The 21218-nt window shown below is 40.4% G+C and overlaps 1 protein-coding gene across 2 annotated transcripts in view; it reads right to left on the bottom strand.

Moving 5' to 3' along the window:
- The window catches only part of PCCA (propionyl-CoA carboxylase subunit alpha), a 277273-nt gene that overhangs the window by 157873 nt on the left and 98182 nt on the right, over positions 1 to 21218 (bottom strand). For both annotated transcript variants that reach the window (XM_080916684.1, XM_080916685.1), the window contains 3 exons: positions 20715 to 20817; positions 15698 to 15792; positions 12087 to 12237 (listed from right to left, as the gene is read on the bottom strand). In XM_080916684.1, coding sequence (XP_080772810.1) covers positions 12087 to 12237; positions 15698 to 15792; positions 20715 to 20817 — 349 coding nt within the window. The remainder of the gene's footprint in view (positions 1 to 12086; positions 12238 to 15697; positions 15793 to 20714; positions 20818 to 21218) is intronic.

Genomic DNA, 21218 nt, shown 5'->3' with positions numbered 1-21218 from the left:
CTGTTGTTGTTCTCACCTAGAAGGACAACAGATGCCTTTATTTTTGGTTCTGCTCTCTGAATTCAGAAAGACTCGTTGTTTAGAACAGGATCTAATAATCACATGTGGCTTAACTAACATTACTTTCTTACAGTCCTGGAGGCCATAGCAAAGTCTCTAGAATATGTGCCCATCAAAATTCTGAAGGCCTCTTTCCTGGGAATATGGGATTTCGAAATAGAGACCCAAAGTCATTAGACTTTAGATCTATAGAATGAAGAATATAAAGCACATTGAGAGACCTCAACACATGACTCCTGCAAACATACCTTGAAAATAACAGCCACATTTAAGAAAAGCTGCACAAACTTGGGCTTTGTCATGGAGTGTTTCTGTTGAGAATTAACAGATAAATTCAGGAAGACAGTACTGCTGGGGCTGCAGTGTATCTTCCTATCCCCCCCCCCACCGCTGCCACCCCCTCCACACACACTATCTTGACGTTCTAACCCTTGCTACCTCAGAATGAGACTGGGCCTTTAATGAAGTGACTATCTTAAAAGAGGTCATTAGGATGGGCCCTACTCCAATAAGCCAAGGGCACACACAGCACAATCCAAGGCCAAGTGCAGACAGACATCTATCTGCAAGCCACAGAAAGAGGCATCCCCAAAGCGTCTAACCCTGCTGACACCTCCAGGACTGTGAGAAACTACTGTTCATTGGTCAAGCCATCCGTCCAGCCTGTGACACTGTGCATTGCCAGCCTGGGGGCCCTAACAAGGAAGCCAAAGTGGGACATTAAATGTGATAAAAATTCAAAACCTGGAGGGACATGTTGACACAGGCCTTTAATTATAGCACAAGAGAGGTACAGGCAGTGAATTTGAGGCCATCTTGGCCTATACAATGAGTTCCAGGCCAGCCAGAACTACATAATGAGACACTGTTTCAAAAATTCAAAAGAGGGGAGGGGTCCAGAACTCAAAGATAGCAAAATAATTTATAAAACCTGCAAAACAAAACCTTAGCTGTCCATCTTACAGGCTTTCCCACGGGCATCTGTTTAACTTACCACACACATATATGTACAAAGAAAAGGAGGAGTGGAGCTACACTACTCCAAAGTTAGGAAAAGTGTTTGTCCAACTACATCTACTGTCAGAAAACATCATTTTCCTTGCAATGTAGACAAGAACTAAAACAGAACTGCTAAATTATCAATGAGAATCACCGAGAGTAATTACTAATTCAAACAGTAAATAGAAGAAAATGGAAAGCAGAATTAAAAATAAGAAAAATATTAATTTAAAAAAGAAAATTATGACATCGATAACTAAGAATGAGGACTACCTTTTCCCATTGCAAGCATGTGAGATCACACCATGGCCATGTGTATATATGTATGTGTATGTGTGCGTACAAGTGCATATGTATAAAGATGAATGTGTATAAGAGTGTGAATGTGTTCACATGTGTGTCAAAGAACCTCACTCCTCAGGCACCATTAACATTTTTAGACCAGGTCTCTCACTGGCGGTGACGGCTGGTCAGTGAGCCCAGGGACGCACTGTGTCTGCCTCCCCAGTGCTGGGCTAATGAGCTCATGGTATATCACTATGCCTGGCTTTTTTATCTGAGTTCTAGGGATTGAACTCCAGTCTCCATACTTGTATGGACTGAGCCATGTCTCCAATGCCTAGACCACATTCCTCAAAAGTAATTTTTAAACTTAGAAAGTGATATTTGAAGGGCTGGGGAGATGTATCCATGAATATGTCACCTGGTACACAGGTGTAAGGACCTGAGTTCAGATCCCAAAAGCACACATAAAAGCCACACACGTGAGGCATCCCACCACCCAAAAGACAGAGGCATGGTTCCATGGTTGGCTGGCTAGCTAGACTGCTCAAAGCTTGTACGTTCCAAGTCCAGCAAGAAACTCTGCCTCAATAAAGTGGTTATCGGCTGAAGGAAACACCTAATGTTAAATTCCATTCCTCATATGCACACAAATGCATGTGTGTATGTACCTGGACATACATGTGTATATGAAAACATACAAGGGCACATGGTACAGACACATACATGTGCAAAGAAGAAGGCAGCAGCCTCAGAAATAAAAGATCTGTCAAAGATATTCAATGTAGAAGATACAACATGATACAGGTTGGAATTTGATATTAAAACCTTTTAAAGTAAACAGCAGTTACATGGCAAAAGACACAATACAATAGTCATGTGCAATGACACAGTGTTTGCTGTCTGCACTGGAATGTTCTACATAGAAAGGCATTTGGGGACAGTATTAGAAGAACATGCAAGTCCATGGCTCTCTTACTCTTGCTAATCTTTCCCACTTTTAGATGTTCAAGAAGAACCACAAGGGCTGGAAAACTAGCTTACCAGCTAAATGTACTTAACTGCTCTTCCTGAGGACAAAGGTGACTCACAACATGTAACTCCAGTTTCATGGGCTCTAATACCCTCTTCTGATCTGAGGGCTATGGCACACACATGGTACACAGAGGCATACACTCAAGCATACACACATGCACATAAAATAAATATTTAAAAAAAAGAAAGTTACCAAGAAGAAAAGGCAAAGATTCCATCTGAAGTAATGGAGACAGGAGGGAGAAAAGGAAGAGGAAGAGGAAAAGGAAAGGGAAATAAATGAAAGTACAATTTGGTGTAAGGATTTCTGCTTCAGAGGGCAGCCCATTCTTGGTCTAGAATATTTCTATTCCAGTTGAAATTAATTTGATTCAGGAAGGACACATGAAATCATTCACATATAACACCAGTTTTAGCAGAGGTTATTGATCACAGTAGCTGCTGGTTCCTAGTTTAGCAGGTAGTTAGAACAGTTCCCACATCACTCCCTACCTCCAGCTTTCCCAGACTGTAAACGGGTTGCATTAGTATGGAAACTTGTGACAGTGACGAAACATCAATACACTGTAACAAAAGCCCACGTTTTACATCAGGACTCATTCTTGGAGCCATACATTCCTGGTAGCTGGCAGAAGTATATCAAACTATGGGTCACTGCCTTGGCAGCATTAGCATTTCCAATTCAGAAGTCTATACCCAAAATAGCACAGGAAAAAAACATGACTAAAAACAACTTGGGGAGAAAAGGGTTGAATGAACCTATGCTTCCAAATTACTATACATCATTGAAGGAAGTCAGGACATAAACAGAACAGGAACTTGGAGGTTGGATCTGATAAAGAAGCCATAGAGGAGTACTGCTTATTGGCTTGCTCCTTGTGGCTTGCTCAGTCTGCTTTCTTACAGAACCCAAAACACCAGCCTCGAGGCCCTCATATCAATCGTCAATCAAAACAATGCACTGCAGGCCTGTCCACAAGCAATTGAGTGGGGGCGTTTCTCAATTGAGGTTCCTTCTTCCAAAAACCACTCTAGCTGTGTCAAGTTAATAAACCAGCCAGCAAACTGCCCAAAGCTGCAGTTCCTTCTCCATCCACCCCAGGAGGCTGCCACCTCTACACAACACACGAGTTCAAAGAACCTCTGCACCTCTCTGTTTTCTGCTATAGTTTTTTAATAGTTACTCAAGGGTTTATATTGGGTCAAAGGTTAGCAACATGCTCATTTACTTCAAACCCCAAACTTTTATAACAAGGTAAATGTAACACACCGTAAGGGCAGCCTTTTTTACTGCCCACTGAATAGCTTACAGGAGACAGTACCCAGAGCTACGGCTAAAATAGACTGAAGAAAAGCCATGGTCGTGTGATGAAGAAAACAAAGTGCTCAGAGATAGAGTGTTATGGGGACTGTGACCCCGGGAAAGTCATAGACTCAATCCAATTATAATTAAAGCAGTTATTGATTTACTAGCAGGACAACATTCTTAAAGCCTAATCTCAGGCTTGTCATGAAGGAGGAATGTGGGAGGTCTATAAAGGGAAAAACCACGAGATGACCTTCAATAGCTATGTAAGCAAGCAATAACTAGTCTGTTCTGCCAAGTGAAGTGGTTAAGGAAACTCAGAACAATCTTTGAGTGTGTGTATAAGCAAGTTACAGAAGCCAAAATAGCAGTTAGTCATGCTGTAACAAGTAACAAGGGTCATGGCTACATGTTCTGGGGTGGGGGGTCACTGAGTCATGTTACTGGGACTTAATCTTTCAGGGACTGGAGTAAGAGAAAAATGGCTAGTTGGTAAGAAACAGACGTCTGGTATACAGTGGGGCTTCTTTAGCTACCACGCTGAGCATCCAAGTCAAAAATATTAATATGAGAACCAGGAGAGCCATAGCTACACAGAAGACAAATGTGGGCCGATGAGAACAAACAGTAAAAGCAGCAGACCTGAGAGTCAGGGAAGAAAGCAGAGTCAGGCAAAAACACGCTAATTCCCGCTACCTGTTATTAAATGGGAACAAAGTGCTATTTCAAAATCTTACCCATAACTGTTTTTCCTAAGATTATATCTTGCAAATTGTATCTGAAAAATTAAAAGCATGTTCCCAAGATTTTGGCAACTACATTATTTTAATTCTTTTTTTTCTCTTATTAAATATAAATAAGGTAATCTAATAATCCAAAATTTCCACATGTAAAAATAAAACTGAGAAGTAACTAGTTCTCTTGGACCTTGAACTATAATATGAGGTATAACATCTCAAACACTGCAGCACTAGCACCCGAATAAGCAGAAGTATTTTCTTAATTAACAGGTATGAGAGAGGTAAATACATTGAATGTCTTAAATAAATACAATAAAAGTGATACCAGATGGAGAGATTCATTATGAAATATAAAATGAGTTCTAAAGGAAAACGTGGGGGGTTAGAGTTTGGCTTATCAAAGAACAGGGAAAACCAAATACTGTCACTGTGACACAGATTACATAATAGAGATGTAAAAATTCAACTACTTAAAAATAAAAACTTTTTCAGAAACAACATACAAAGTCAAGAGGATAGGCAACAAATGAAGGGGGAATATCTAAAAATGGTATCTGAGCTTTTTACACCTATATTCATTTGCTGATCCTGCTGAGGACGAAATGGCTTCTGACTCGGGATCCACCCGCTCTCAGAGCATCGGAGCACCATAACCCAGACCCCAACCTCATGTAGCAAGGGCCAGTAGACCCAAACTAAGGCAGGGCTTGTACCACACGAAAGGAACCTGGCCAGTGTTAAATTCAGGCCTTGTGCAAGTGTTGTGAGCATGTCTGAGCAGCACTGAAAGACTATAGGGATGGGGGACTGGGGAGGGAGGAGAATATGCAGCCTTTGCTCTGGAATGCCAGAAAAGGCTCGGTGTAAAAGGAGCTAAGAGACATTCTACAGGATATCCTATGATCAAATGACCATAAGAAGAACAAAACTAAAGCAAGCATCCAAGCTAAACCCAAGCTACACCAAGGCTTCAACCTGGTGACTCAGTGATATATCTCTGCAGAGAAACAAACTTGGTCAGTTCAAATGTCACCATTCACCAAGTGAAAATGCTGCTCAGATTTCTGTTACCAGAAAACACACGTGACCTGAAGCTGGACTGACCAGCTCAGAAAATTTCAAGTGGACAGCACAGTACAGCCTTCTTTGCTCAAGCCGGGGCATCAATTAGAGATAAGACAGGTTGCAAAAGTTATTGAATTTGGCATGTGCTTTAAGAACTAGAATCTCAGCTTAGAACACAAATTTGGAAAAGAGAATATACTGTTTTTAAAAATGTAAGTGGTTAAGAACATTTTCTGCTCTTGGAGTTCAATCTCTAGCACCAACATCAAGTAGCTCACAACCACCTGTAACTTCAGCTCCAAGGGATGTGTAGAGCCTCACTTGCAGACATGCACATACACACACACACACACACACACACACACCAATATACTTTATTTAATAGAAATTTACTTCATGTACATGTTAAAATAATAGAAATAAATTTATTAAAAATAAATGTTCCTATTCAAAAGAAGAAACTTGAATTGTTTTAGCAATATCAGAGATCAGACATGTTAGCACATACCTTAAATCTCTCAGCATTCAGGAAGCAGAGGCAGGAGGATCATAGCAAGTTTGAAGTAACAAGTTCCAAGCTAGCCGTGATTTCATAAGCACAGAGAGGGCTTGCAAGAAAGGCTTCCTCAGTTCTGTGAGAAGTCCAAGATTTGTTCTTCATGATCCCATTTAGTAGTCAACTTACTATGAAATACCCGCTACACCCAAACACATTCTAAGAAGGCAAAATTCATTATCACACTCATGACAAATAAACCCAAGAATAAAAGTGGCAAATGACAATTAAGCATGAGCAAAGTGTATTGTCAAAACTAACATGATGAAATGCTTACCAATCTAACTCCTCACCCCACCTCACCTCACCTTACCCCACCCCACTCCTGTTCTGTAACCTTTAAATGAGAGAATATAATTTCCTGGAAAGCTATCTAGGATAAAAAGCAGCCAGGCACTTAGGTAGTCCAGTGATGCAGAAGGCTATGGGGTACGCTCTCAGGAACAGTGGGCTAAAGGACGTGAGGCAGAAGCAAACACAAGAACAAAGAAAACCACAAGAGTCAGGTATGGTGATACAAGTCGTCAGTTACTGGGGACGATAAACCAAGAGGATCAACAGATCACAGGGGTTCAAGGCCAGTCTGGGCAACATAGCAAGACCTTGTCTCAGGGAGTAGGGTGTGTAACTATAAGTTGGCCTAAAACAGACACTGGATAGTAATTCTATAGATGATGGCATGTATCCAACCCAACAGTCTTGTCTATTTGCAGAACAAAACACAAATGCTCTCTCATTACAAATTTCTCTCTGGATCTCATTGCAACCTGCCATTCTCAACATGGCATAATAAAGTCCCCATCTTAATAAAAAAATGATTTCCTAGTTCATTATCTAATTAGATTCACTTAGTTAAAAAACCATTTTAAATCAAAATTAAATTAATATCCAAAAGGCAAAATTGTAAGGATATTCACACAAACAGAATGTAAGCTAAGATATAATTTCAAAGGGAGTAAGCAACTACTATTAATAAAATGCCATGAATATTTATGATATTGGCCTCAAAATACAGCAAACTTTTGCTATGGCAAGTGGGAACCAATATGGTATTTGATAGGTGTGTTTTTGCTCTACCAGTACTTTCTCATATAACTGGCATGGATTAAGACTTTGGCAATTACACTCATGGGGCTAGTTAGTATTTGTTTTGCACGATGAACTGCCATGTCCATTGCAGATGATGCTCATCCTGTGAGTGGTGGGGTGTCAGGGAAGCACTTCCACGTGTCATTTAGAAAGGGAGTGATAAGTGAAGGCAAAGGCCACATGTACAGGACAGGAAAGGGCACAAGTTTAAAGCCCTGGGCTTGGACCCAGTACTCGTAGTTACTGAAGTAGTAACCAAAAGAGAGGATATTCTTAAGAACATGAAAGAATAAGAACACAGGGAAAACCATCACCCAGCACAGGAGCATGAGAGACATAAGCAGGACTCTCAGCGCCATTTCTGTCCCACGCGAATGTGCATTTCAGGGTGAAGCATCACTGTGGATGTACATTATTCCTTTAGTCATGTGGAGCAATTAAAAAGTACAGCCTTGAACATGACAGGCCATAACAGGACAGTGCTCAGATAAACTACCTCCACAGGGAGAAGAGGCCGCAAAGGAACACACCCTCAAGATCAGAGTGATCTCAGAAACGGCCCCTCGCTGGACTGCAAACAAGCTTAGCATCTCTCAGAAGCCCAAGAAATTTCACTTTCAACTGCGACCCTTAGTGCCACAAAATATGTATGGCACTGAGCATAAAAAACTACACGAGCACTGGGCAGAAAACAAATCTCTATAGGAAAGAATCCATCATCCAAGGCATAGTGCACCACTAAAGAGAATGAATGAATGAATGAATGAATGAATGTATATCCTGGGGCTAGAGAGATGATTTAGAAGTCAAGAGCACTTGTTGCTCTTTCAGAGGACCTGGGTTCAATTTCCAATACTCACATCATGACTCACAAATATCTGTAACCAGCTCCAGGGGATCTGACACCACGCATGTACATAGTGCATATACATGCATGCACATTTATGTGCCCATGAAAAACATTCATATGTACAAAATTAAACAGACAAATAAAAAATTTTAAGGAGTAACATGGAGTCAGAGATAAAAAGGCATACAAGTATCTAAGTACCACCATCTTAACAGTATCAACAAGTAGAGCACACTGTCACAGGGTTTCAGGAATAAAAACTGCCACATAAGCCATAAGACAACGAAGGAAATAAAAGGTAAAATGAGATTGTTTGACAGGAGATGAGAAAAGATAGCAAACACTGAACTGCATTTTTAAAGAATCAAATACAAAAACTAGCCTGAAATACAATCATGTGAAACTGAAGTCACGAATGAATTATGCATTAAGTACACCATGAGGCCAAAGAGTCATCAAAAAGGACATGTAGTGAAATCACCTAAATTGAAAAATTCAGAAGGAAAAGATAATGCTAGGAATAGCAATGGATAATTTTCAAACCTGTGGAAAGGCATTAAACCACAGAAGCAAGGAGTCCCATGAATTACATGGGCATGTACAAACATCAGTGAAGAAAACCAAGAAAAAAAATTCAATTGTTTAAGGATTTTTGAAATTTTTTAAAGAGGTATTAGCGAGATGGATCAGCAGGTAAAAGGCTTGATCCTGGAGCCCATGGAGAAAGAATGAATAACATAAAGTTACCCTCTGACCCCACATGTACCATGGCATATGCAGCCCTCATACAAACACATCATCAATACATATAAATGCTCCTTTGCAAATATTTTAAGTCATTTAAAGAGCAAATTTATTACTACTGTCAAAAGAAAAATAAGTATCTACCCATAAGCAGAAATAGAATTTTGAAAGTCCCCCCCCAGGAAGTAGACAAGTATAACATGATAAATTTTGACAGAAAGTTGGAGGAGGGAACATGGAGGTATTAAAGGAAGGAAATAGAAGGGAAAATGACATAAAAAACTCATGTGTGTACATAATATATATACACATATGTATATATATATGTGTGTGTGTATGTGTGTGTGTGTGCATCAAGGAAGCCTTTGAAAGAGATTTACAGATACAAAGAGAAAACAATTATTTACACACACACACACACACATGCACATGCACATTTTAAATGGGTAGAGAGAAAGAATAGTGACTATTTAAAACAATAGTGAGAGACATTACCTGGATGGCAGTGGAGCGGGTGGGTCTGGCCTGGTAAACACAACCTGACTGACATCAGACCTGGAGGAATCAGGTGTCTGCTGTGGAACAGGTTCTAACAAAAGCTTAGGCTCTCACACAGCTCTCAAACAACAACAGAAATGAAGTTAAATGCTAACTGGAAATACAAGGAAAAGAGAAAAAGTATGTGGGGAGAAAAGTGAAAACATTGAAACAGACTGAATTTAAATTCAAATATATCAAAACAAGTTCAACTATATGGAGCTGAGCCAGAAGTTCACTTGAGCCTGGAGTTCAAGGGCATTCTGTCTCCAAAAAAAGAGTGTACAAACACACTAGAGTCATGATGTTGTCTAGACACACACAAGATGATGTTGTCCAGGCACAGATGATAGGAATTGCCTTAACATTGTATAATGCTTATAGAGATGCATGTAATATGCATCTCTCAGACAGATCAGCTGATAGAGAAGGAAGAAAGATGCACTGTGCACAGCGATGCTGAGTTCAGACCATGAGTTCTCCTGACACCAGGCGAAGGACAGGACTACTAAGGAAACCCCCAGCAGGCATCCACAACCCAAAGGACTGGTCAAGACCAAGTAAGAAAGAGTATCTCTCTTGGGGCTGGAGAAACAGCTCATGAGTTGAAAGCTGCTGAACTTCCAGAGAACCTATTTTCAAATCCCAGCACCCACACAGCAGCTCACGGTTCCAGGACATCTGACACCCTTACCCAGATATACATGGTGTGAAACACCAATGCACATAAAATAAAAACAGATGAAGCACTCTTTAAAAGCATCTGTCTTACAATCACTCATATGTTGAGAGGTGCAGATACACGAAGGAAGAGTCTACTTTCGGGACAGGTGTGGACGTGAAGAAAGCAAGTGCAGCAAAGGCTGCTCAGGGTAATGTCTAGAGCTAAGTGTGGAGTAGCAACATAGAGAAGTGATCAGGCACCCTGGTGAGATATGAGGGGCTGCCAGAGGAACGAAAACATTCAAGCAGTACTCACTCAACCACCTCTCCTGACACAAGCAAACCATCCCACCCGCTAAGGCTCTAATGGATGCAAAGTGGTTGCTATTTTCAGGAATGGTATGATTTACACCAAACTATTGTTAGAGGTAGCATTTCCCAATCCACACTACCCTAGATCCCTGTTGTCGTGAAACCACAATATATTTTCTTCTTGTTTTACAAAGGATGCGTGACATTGAATAGAATTCCATCTAAATTCATGTTCATTCTGAACCTGTGATTATGACCTTATATGGAAAGAGTCTTAACAGATATAATCAAGTTAAGGTGACAATAGAGTGGATTGACCCCAAATCTGATGGCTGTTATCTTGTTAGAAAGAGGAGCTTTGAACATGGAGATACTTAAGGAGAAATTTTATGACAGCTAAGGCAGAGACTGGAGCTATCTGCCTCAAAACAAAAAGCAATGGGTTAACTGACCACCACCTGGTGCCAGGTTCCTGCTCAGTTCCAAGATGGAATACTTTGCTGACAGCTTAGCCTTGGACTCTAGTCCAGGCTGTGATTTCACTAAAAGAGTAAAATGGGAAATACATTAAGTATTTACAGAAGCTGAAATATAAACTGTATTTTCTTCAGAGCGGTGTCACATGGGCTAGCATGAAAGTTCCTGTTTGAACTACATGACCTCCAAAGAATAAACATTGTATGACCCCATCAACAACAACAAAAAGTTAAAGATAAAAAGCAGCTAGTAAAACTAAAATGGGCCATAAAACAGTATTTCCATCGGCTTCCAAAATGATTTCCATCAGAACTGGAGACCCTACAGAGACGGAGGGAGACGGAATGAAGGTAGAAGTGCTTGGCAAAAAATGCCACCAGCCCTGCCCCCACTGATGCTGCATGCTTTGTTCAACAAATGCTTTTGTTCTGTCTACTTTTGCATAGACATATGTAACTCCCTGTACATGTGTGTACGTGTATATATACATACATACATACATATACTCCCTACATATGTGTATGTATGTGTCTATGTACACACACACACACACACACACACACACACACAACTTAAATAAGGGAGGAAAGGGAAGAAGGAAGGAAATAAAGCCACCTGTCACAGCATTGGTGACCTCTGAGATCGCAGCTGGAACTCAGAAAGTCACAAACAGGATCACCACTGGTCTTTTCCTAACTGAGGCAGAGGTGGCAGTTCCTCAGGAACTTGGGAGTCACTGCAGTTTTGGGAGTTACTCACAGAAGTTCACATTAGGTCCCCTTCCTCTACTCCTTTAGAAGAGTCATAAGAACTAGTCTCTTTCTAAGTATAGCACCAAGTTCTCTGACCAGCACACAAATCCTGACAAATACAGCTCATCCTAAAAGGGTCAAGCAAACCAAGAGGATTTTTTCCACATGGCATATTATCAGTGTAGGAGGCTAAACATTGTCCTTCAAGTTGGCAGGCTATGGGGCTAGACAGATGGCTCAGCAACTAAGAGCCCTGGCTGCTCTTCCAGAAGACCCAGGTTTGATTTTCAGCACCCATATGGCAGCTCAAAACTCTATGTCCAGTCCTTGGGGATCTGACTCCCTCTTCCCACCTCTAAGGGCACTGCATGCATGTGGTGCACATACACACACAGGTAAAATGCCCATACATATAAAACTTAAATTATGTATAACTTAAATGCATATAAAACTTAAAAATTAAATAAATAAATAACCTTTTTAATTCTCCTTACCAGGTGTCTCAACACAAATATAAAGAACAAATATTTGCATTTATAGTACTGATTCATAAAATAAGAAAAAGAATGCAGGAGAAGAAACACAGAGGCATGGAGAGGAATAAAACACACACTGTTACCTGCAGTCTTGTATTCATCTCCAGGAAGTAAAAATTCTTCTGAGAGTCCACAAGAAATTCCACAGTTCCAGCAGAAGAATACCTCACGGCTTTAGCCAAAGCCACTGCCTGTTCTCCCATGGCTCGGCGAGTCTCAGGATCCAGAAAAATGCTACAGACACACAAAGCACTCAGCAGCAAAGCCTCGGGAGATCTTTTATGGCCTTACATAAAACTGCTACACAGATTCATCTGAATCAGTTTAGGAACTGGTCATGTTTCATAGCACACACGGTGTCATGGGCAACATGCTTCACCAAACCAACGTCACGTTTACATTTCATTCTTTTCACATTACTCTACAACTTCATTTCTCAAATACACAAGTAACTTTTATCTAGTAGAACTGAACATATATCCTTGGAGTTGCTTCACGCTAAAGCACAAATAACCTAATGGAGACTGACATACAACCCTCACTCTTTATAGATTCCATTTGTGTAAACTTTCTCCTTCTAGAGCTTGCGTGCCCTTAAAAATGCATGTGTGTGGCACCTTATGCACACATGAACAAGCAGAGAGAAGAAAACTGTCAGGAGGTGAGGATGGAAAAATGAGGCGCTGCCTTCCTATTACAGGGCTTATATTCAACCACTGTTGTCTCCAAGGAACAAGGAGAGGAGAGCAGCGATGCTTGAGACCCTTGACTTCATGCTCAAGTGCTATCTGGGATCCTATGAGCATAATGGCTGTAAAGTGCCTTCTGGAGAGAGCCTACCTGTGAGGGACGCCTGACAGCCTTCCATTGTAGTTAAATACTGTGTTCTTCAGCTGGGGCATACAGAAAACAAGATCCTACACTGACCAGATGATGCATAAATCATATTTATGTGTTATGTGAGAATGTTATGGCCTGCAGCTCAGAGGAGCCCAAATCCTGTATTCCTGCTGGGCAAGACAGTTCAGCATTGCAAATTCTGTGTTCACAATGCTGTCGTAGAGCATAAGTACATCCAATAAACCTCTAGCTCCTGTTCAGAATCACTCTCTCACAGGTATGTCAAACCAAAATGTTTTCATCGAAACTAGGTTAAGTAGAGGGAGATATGTTTATGTGAGGGGTGGATACACACCAGATAACTAGTGCTTTCTGATTGTGGTCCTACATACGAAAGGCTCTGAAAGAATCAGTGTTAATTCCATTTCAATTTGTAGACTGGTGTTTTCCTCCAATAAGATCTGTCAAACATGCTGCACAATATTCATGGTGGGAGAGAACACTGAAATTGTATGTCACTAGAGAGGGCTCCTCCTGATTTACCTGTCACACGCCCGCTCTCCTATAGACTCACTGATCTCTGTAGCACAAGACCTGCTTAACAGCCTGTCAGTGTCCAATTAATAGTTATAGTCAGTACTCAAAATTTCCCTGACTTCCTTGTAAATACCAATATAAACACTAGTTTCTTAGAATTAAGATCCAAATAAGGGCTAGACTCTGCATTTGGCTGCTTTTGCTTTGCTTTGCTTTGTCTGTTTTGTTTTGTTTTTGCATTCTAAGATACTTTTAATCTGCTGTCTCATCCCTGGTTTTAGGCCAAAAACTGAGCCACTTTCCTATCTTATTCCTTAAGTTATAGTAAGCAACCCTGTGCTGTCTTCTAATACTAGAATTATATTTCGATTCCATATAAATTGGCAGTTAGATTCAAGCCCTCAACAGTCATTTAGATTGTCATAGGGACAGAGGTAAGCAGACAAATAAACAGGAGATACACTTTCTAATCGCCCTTGAGGTGACGTTGGGGTTGATTACTGGACAACTTCAGGTGTTAATATTTTTTTATTAGAAATATAGTGCTGCAGTGTCCTAATCAATGTAGGCTTAGAGAAATCTGGAAACCAAGCACCTGATAAAGCAAATGCAGCCAAAATAAGGAAAGTGAACGACTGTGGAGGCTTCTAGCAGTTAAGTGGACTCCATTTTCTTCTTTCTGGTCTTATCCACTCCTGCCCCATGACTCCTGCCTAGCTGCAGCACAATTGCGAGACATTCTGTTGATAATATAGCCACAGACAAGGTGATGGAGACCTCCCCATGCACTAAATGACAGCAAAGTCAAAGGATTAGGACATGTTATCACCCCTCCTTTTTAACCATGGTGTCTAAAATAAGGAATAATTTTACCCTGTGATTAAAATTTTACCCATGGTCATATATATTCTTTAGAGAATTGACATACATTAAGATATGTTGGATTTGCAAATTAAGTTACTATTGGATATATATTTTAGTCCTTCGCATTTCAAAACAACTACATATACTCAACTGGGTTTTGGTTTTGTTTTTCAGTTTGGGGATGGGTTGCCTAGTTTTGATTTTTGGGAGACAGTTTTGCAGTGTAGCCCTTAGCAGGTCTGACACTCACTCACTCTGTAGCACAGCTGGCCTTGAATTCATGGTGATCTTCCTACCTTAGCCTCGGAGATACTAAGTTGTGAGCGTGCTTTATTATGCCTGGCAGCCTGGCATCAACGGGGCTTCTTATTTTCAATGGTCTGTGTTGCTCTAGCTGGCCTAGAACTCTCTATGTAGACCAGGCTGACCGGAAATTTAGAAATCCACCAGCCTCTGCCTCTCTACTGAGTGGAATCAATTCTCATGAAGTGCCTCACAGACCCACTGCAGCCCACTGGGAACCACCAGAGCAGCTCAGACAAATCAAGTGCTGTTCAAGAAGGATATAAGGAACCCTTTCACAGTAGGAAAACCCAGGACTGTCTTTGTTAATGTTTCTCTAACCTAAGAAGCACAGCTATTCTAGGCATCCTGAGAACTGGCAGAGTCTACACCACCCAAACCTAAACAAGTCACACTGGTTATCCAACTCTCACCAATAAAAATCTACTTCTTTTCCAAGTGCTTTCTCCCTTTGTTTTTTCTTATGACTTTATTTTTAAAAAAGAGAGATACATGTACAGATTTTTTAAAGCATTTTGGCATAAAACTATATGAATATATTTTTGTCACTACTTGATTTTTTTTAAAGGTTTGATAGTATGCATTGAAATTTTACTAGTTCCCATAAGCATAAACTACATGTAAAATAAAATGTAACATGGAAATAGCCAAAGCTTTCTTGGTGTGTAAAGATAATGATTTTTAAACACCAAAAATTGCCACATGGCTATCTTCTTAGTTCTTGAGTTATTAATGATTAAGGGTTGAGGTGTACCCCACTCTGAGAGGGTGCTAAACACTTATTGTTTTTGTTTTTTCTAATAAGGGCTGAGGCTTCCACTTTTTGGCCTTTTTTTTTTTTTTTTTTTTTTTTTTTTTTTTTTTTTTTTTTGAGCTTCATAAGGCCTGTGAGTTGTTTCTTGGGTGTTCAGAGCTTTCTGGGTCTAGTATTCAATTATCAGTGACTGCATAGCATGTCTGTTCTTTCACTTTTTTCCTTTTTTGCATTGAAATATGCAATACGAGAGACATCAAGTAACAGACTCTTAATCACTAATATAGAAACACCAATTAGTAAAATTTAGGTTAAGGCAATGTTAACAAAAAGCTTTAATGTAGGAAATGACTGAAAGCAGATAGTTTTATGGGCACCCTCTGGGGCCGTGCTTACCTTGGCGCCTCCTCCACCACCTTCTGGTTTCTTCTCTGGATGGAGCATTCCCTCTCATTGAGCCACAGAGCATTGCCGTGTTTATCCCCTAAGACCTGAGAGTGATGAGGCTTGAGAACACCAGCAGTGTGGCTGCACCAGCTCACAAGCCTCAGCTCACACCCCACCCCCAGGTAACTTCCCTTGCTGTTTAATATCCAGACTTCAGAGGATACACGGCTTTCAAAACACACTGTGGGTTAATGTTAACAGAAGAAAAGCACATTTACAACTCTAGAATACAATAAAATACTAGTAAGGAGAGCAGAGGAAAGAGCCTTGTGGTGCGTCTCCCGCACAGATAGTCATATGAAGACCGTTCAATAATGGCTGGGTCAGAAGCCACTGGGGAAGTGCTGGCCAGGGTCAGGCCTTTTGCTCACCAATAAGCTGGGACAGCAGATCATTCTGCCAACATGTCTGTTGTTATTATCCAGTGTGTTGTTATTTGTGTCTGGGTAACACTCCTGTGCTGATTATGTCAGAGGGAACTAGAAACAATGGTCAGGAGCTAGTTGCTTTCCGTTTGTGAGAGGGAGAAATAAACTGGGGCCCCTGGAGAAAACATGACAGTTGCTGTGTTGAACACATTCCGAGTTGTTCGAATGTCCCTCAGCACGTATTTTAGGGTCACAGACTTCTTTTAGGAGCTCTAAAACGAGTCACTAATTTTAGCACCAAGCAGCTATCCAGCCCCACTGCAGAGCTTTCTGTTCTCCGGTTCCTCCGTGTATCACAGAGAGCTCAGAGAAGTGTCCTATTAATGTTTTATATGGCTGGTAAAAAAAATAAATAAATAAAAGCATACTCACAACAGACACAGCAAGGGCATGAATAGAGAATATGTGACTGGACAGTTTTAGGAATAAAGTCTTTCTAAACTCAAAATAATTTCAAGTAATAAAAGAAAAATTTAGAATCATCAGATGCCAATAGATTAGCATCTTACTTCTAAGATTCCAAGGTAGCTGAGCTGCACAAGGTTCATCTAAAAATATTTTAACTCCTGAAAATAATTCTCAACCTCTTTTAAAAAAAAAAAAAATTCTAGTTGGCAAAGAAGTAAAAGTACATTTAGTCTCCAAGAAATAAAGCCAAAACAACAAAGAATCTCAAAAGGTACTTGCAACTGTTAAAAAAGAAAAGAAAAATACTCAGATATAGAATCAAGTGTTTATTTTCCTCTGATTCTATATAGTCTCCTTGTTGCTCTAAAAAGCATAGGGAATTTGGCACATAATTGGTGCTCAGACATACACGCTGGCAAAACAACCATGCATATACACAGTCAAAATGAAAAGCTCAGGAAATTTATCAAGCTTTTTAAAAAACTAGTGATGATATATACTGAAAAACATTAATAAACTAACATTATAAGGGAAAGAGGATCCTTACCCTTGTGAGCTGTTGGGACTTTGGCTATAACCCTTTATGTGCTGAATAGGAAATGGTCATATACAAGATCAAGAGGCTTCCTGATAACAAATGCTCTCGAGGACCCCTGAACACCAGTGGCTCTCTAGTTGAACATTCCCAGTGTGCACCTCAGAAGACACCGGATGGGAGTGCTCACATAAAAGTTAGCAGGTCACAAAAGAACAGACATAATATGCATTCACTGATAATTGGATACTAACTCCAGAAAGCGCAGAACACCCCAGAAACAACTCACAGACTATATGAAGTTCAAGAAAAAAAAAAGGACAAAAAAAAAAAGAAGAAGAAAATGAAAAACCATTATGCTTAATCTTTACACACCAAGAAAACTTTGACTAATTCCAGGTTACATCTTGTTTTACATGTACTTTATGCTCATTGTAACTAGTAAGATCTTAATGCATACTATCAAACCTTTAAAAAAAAAAACTGAGTACTGACAAAAATGTATTCGTATACTTTTATGCAAAAATGCTTAAAATCTGTACATTTATCTTTGTTTTTTTAAAATAAAGTTGTTCAATTAAAAAAAAAAAGTTAGCAGGTGATTGACATGCACAGATGTGCTTGCCAGACTGTGAGTAGACATTCAAGAAATGGGTAACATCATCTAAGTGCAGAAACCAAGGGACCAGGACAGGGTAAAAATGAAGTTGATTTCTGTGAACTAAGCTGTGCTTGTTCACTGTTCATGTGTCCTCGTCGAAGGAGGAGGGCTGGACAGGGCCACTGGACCTTCACCTGATAGCTGAGTCATTCTTACAGCTACATGTATACTTCTGCCCTAATTATATGTAGTTTGGGTCTTGGAAGGGCCTACAGCTTACAGGCTGGATGACAAAAAAAAGAAGAGGCCCCATCTGTGCAGCCATGGAAAGCCATCGTTCGTGTTGAATGCAGACCTTGCATTTCAGCTGCTGTAGGGACACCCACATCCTGCCCATAACCCCTCACACGTGCTCCATGAGTAAACCCAATAAGCTCATTGGTTCCCCAAGGGAATTCTGGATTGTCACTGGGCCTTTATGAGGGGAGGGTGGACAGACACCGCTTAGTTCCTACTGGGGAAAAACTATTAAAACAACCCTATAAATGTAAATTATAATACAAATGTGCTCATGAAAACTGTGAAGTGATAGTTTTGTCAAAACCTAAGATAGGGGAGACAGGTGGGTTACCCATTTACTAGGGGACAGACTTACCTATGTTTAAGAACATAACCCAGAAGGGAGGTCAACGGTAATTAAACTAAATGCTAATGTGGATGTGTAACTACTTAAGTAACAAACATTTGTTGAATATTAATGAAATGCAAAGGCCTAGCTGCTGGAATAGCAAAGAACTAAGACCTCATCTCTGCTCTGAAGGATCCATGACCAATCAGGAAAGGGGGGCATCTGAAGCTCAAGCACTGGAAGTGTGCCCCTGTCAGCGGGGCAGTGCCTTCTACCCTGCATTTTCATGCAGCACAAGATCTAAAGACACAAACTTCTCAAAGGATTTGGCAAAGATACCAGCGCACGAAAAACATCTGTGTGAATTACATGAGCAACAACAAAGAAATGGTAAATCAAATTAATGCAGAGGTTAGCGCATCACAAGGTCACAGCTAGCAAAGTGGTTAGCACATCACAGGGTGAAAATGACCAAGTGTCTGGGAGAAGATAAATGAAAGACATAAAACCTTTGGACTAAAACTAAAAAGCACTTCTGGAGGGACCTATATAAACTATGAGCTATTTTATGTTCTTCGGCTGACGAAAAAGTCAATCTAGAACAAATACAACCCAAATCCAAAACCCAAGACTTGGAGTGTATGTATGTATGTTATAAAGGAATTATGTCAATGAGTAAAATCTAAAATTCACACTGGGATTTAAGAAACTTGGAAAACCTAAGCTATTGGGCAGCAGGGGAAGGTAATTTAGAAATTTAACAGTACCATATTCTGAGATCTCTGTGTGTGCTTGCATGCGTATGTGGTCATATGTATTTGCAGGTTCAAGCACACAAGCATGTGTGGAAAGGGGAAAGATTAACATCAGGTGTCTTCTATTATTTTCATTGTGATTTTGAGACAGAGTCTCTAGCTACGCCCACAGCTAAACACCTCAGTCTGCCTGGCACTCAGTTACACACATGCAGCGCCACGCCTGCTCTTTATGTGGAGTCTGGAGAACTGAACTCAGGCTTCCATACAAAATATCTCACCAACAGAACCATCTTCTCAGCCCTCAGATATCTTTAAAACAAATATAATTAAGACAATGAACCAATATCTCTTTACAACAAATGGTATATAGAATTTTCATAACAAATGTAATATGGTATCATTTTGTAAAAATAACTTTTAGTCTGCTGATGTAATTGTCATCCCTAAAGGTTAATGCCTCTCTCTCTCTCTCTGTTAACCTAGGCATAGCTCAGGAAGCTTCTAGCCTCTGTGCAAGCTAGTCTAGGCCTTGAATGTTTTCAGCCTCTGAAAACTTAGTGCTAAGTTCTCCCCTTCCTGGTTCTTTCTGATCACTGACTAATTGATTTAATTCATTTGTTCTGACTCCTCTCCCAGCTGACTTATTCAATCTGGCTTTTCTTGCAGCCTCTGAACTGCTCTCCTTGGCCTCAAACTGACTCTGCTTGTCTTTCCTAATCTCCTGCCTCCTTCTCATCCCCTGCTGGTTCTGTCCTCCCCTGGGCCTGGCTCTGTCTTCGGTGTCTCTGTGAACTCTCCCAGTGACACTGCCTCCTCCTCCCTCTCAACTCTGCTGCCCTGCCCTCCACGGAGCCACTGTGTTCCTGCTCTGTGCTCTCTCCTCCTGTACTGTCTGTCTCCCCTCTCCTCTCTCTTCTAGTGAGAGTCAGACTTTCAAACATGGATGCTTCATTCTACAGACTAACTTTACATCCATTGTTTGGGATTAAAGGTGTGTGCTAAGGGTGTGTGTGTGTGTTCCAGCCAGAGGGGTGAAAGGTATGTGCTAAGACTGAGCCACACCACAATTCGAAACAAGTTTAAATGTCCTGTATCATCATCTATTAGAGAAAATTAGAGAGCCAAATGGGAAAGCATCTACACATCAACAAAAGCATTTATTCAAGCATAGCCACAGACTAACACACACAGTACCTAAAACAACAAACCACAGTGCTCTAGAGGCAAAGCAGGAGGATTGCATGTAAAGCTAGGCTGGGCTACACAGAAAAGTCCTGTAAGTGTTAAGAACTCTGACGCTTACAGACAATAACATGAAAAGGAAAACCACAAAGATGAGACAAGCTGAGCTGAAAGGTATGACATGTATACAAGTATATATTATTATCATTATATGTATCAATAGTATATATTATTATTCCTTTTTTTTTAATGGCTCCAGTGACCCAGTCATGGAAGCAACCGGGTGAGTCCATAGGTAGGAATCACCTAAGACTGTAGTGTCTTACAGGTCGGTTTCTATTTCATTTCCAGACAGACCCAAAGCATTCCAGCAACACAGCAGAGGCATATTCTCAACCATTCAACAGCATCTTGAACAGTACCAACCTGGATTTCTATGTGACGAGGGTTATCGATAAACTTTTCTATCAGTAGTCTATCATCACCAAAACTAGAAGCAGCTTCCTGGGATGAAAATCTAAAGCCATCCCTGTAGAACAAAAAAAAAAAAAAAAAAAAAAAAAAACAATTATACTAGCAAATCAAAGATAGTCTTCTACATGGAAAGCAGTTTTGTTTCAGCTTAATTCAGAACAAATGGGGAACAGACTCACTGCACATACAGAAACCTAGTCTAACCGGAGCAGTAACTTCCATTTACCCCTCTGTCACCTTGGGCCACTTATTTAATGTCCTGGTTACAGATTTTCCATGAAAACAAGAATGCAGTACTTGTTGCACCAACCAGCTGCTGAGCTACAATGCTAGAAAGACAGACTGCTCAGGAGTGAAGAGCATTAGCTGCTCCACATCAGGACCCAGATACAGTTCTCACACCTACATGGCAGCTCACAACTCCAGCTCTGAGGACTCTTACACCCTCTTCTGGCT

Source organism: Micromys minutus (genome assembly GCF_963924665.1).
Source record: "Micromys minutus genome assembly, chromosome: 5".
Lineage (NCBI taxonomy): Eukaryota > Metazoa > Chordata > Mammalia > Rodentia > Muridae > Micromys > Micromys minutus.
The sequence above is the reverse complement of the archived record's forward strand: the minus strand, read 5'-3'. Positions and strand labels throughout refer to the sequence as shown.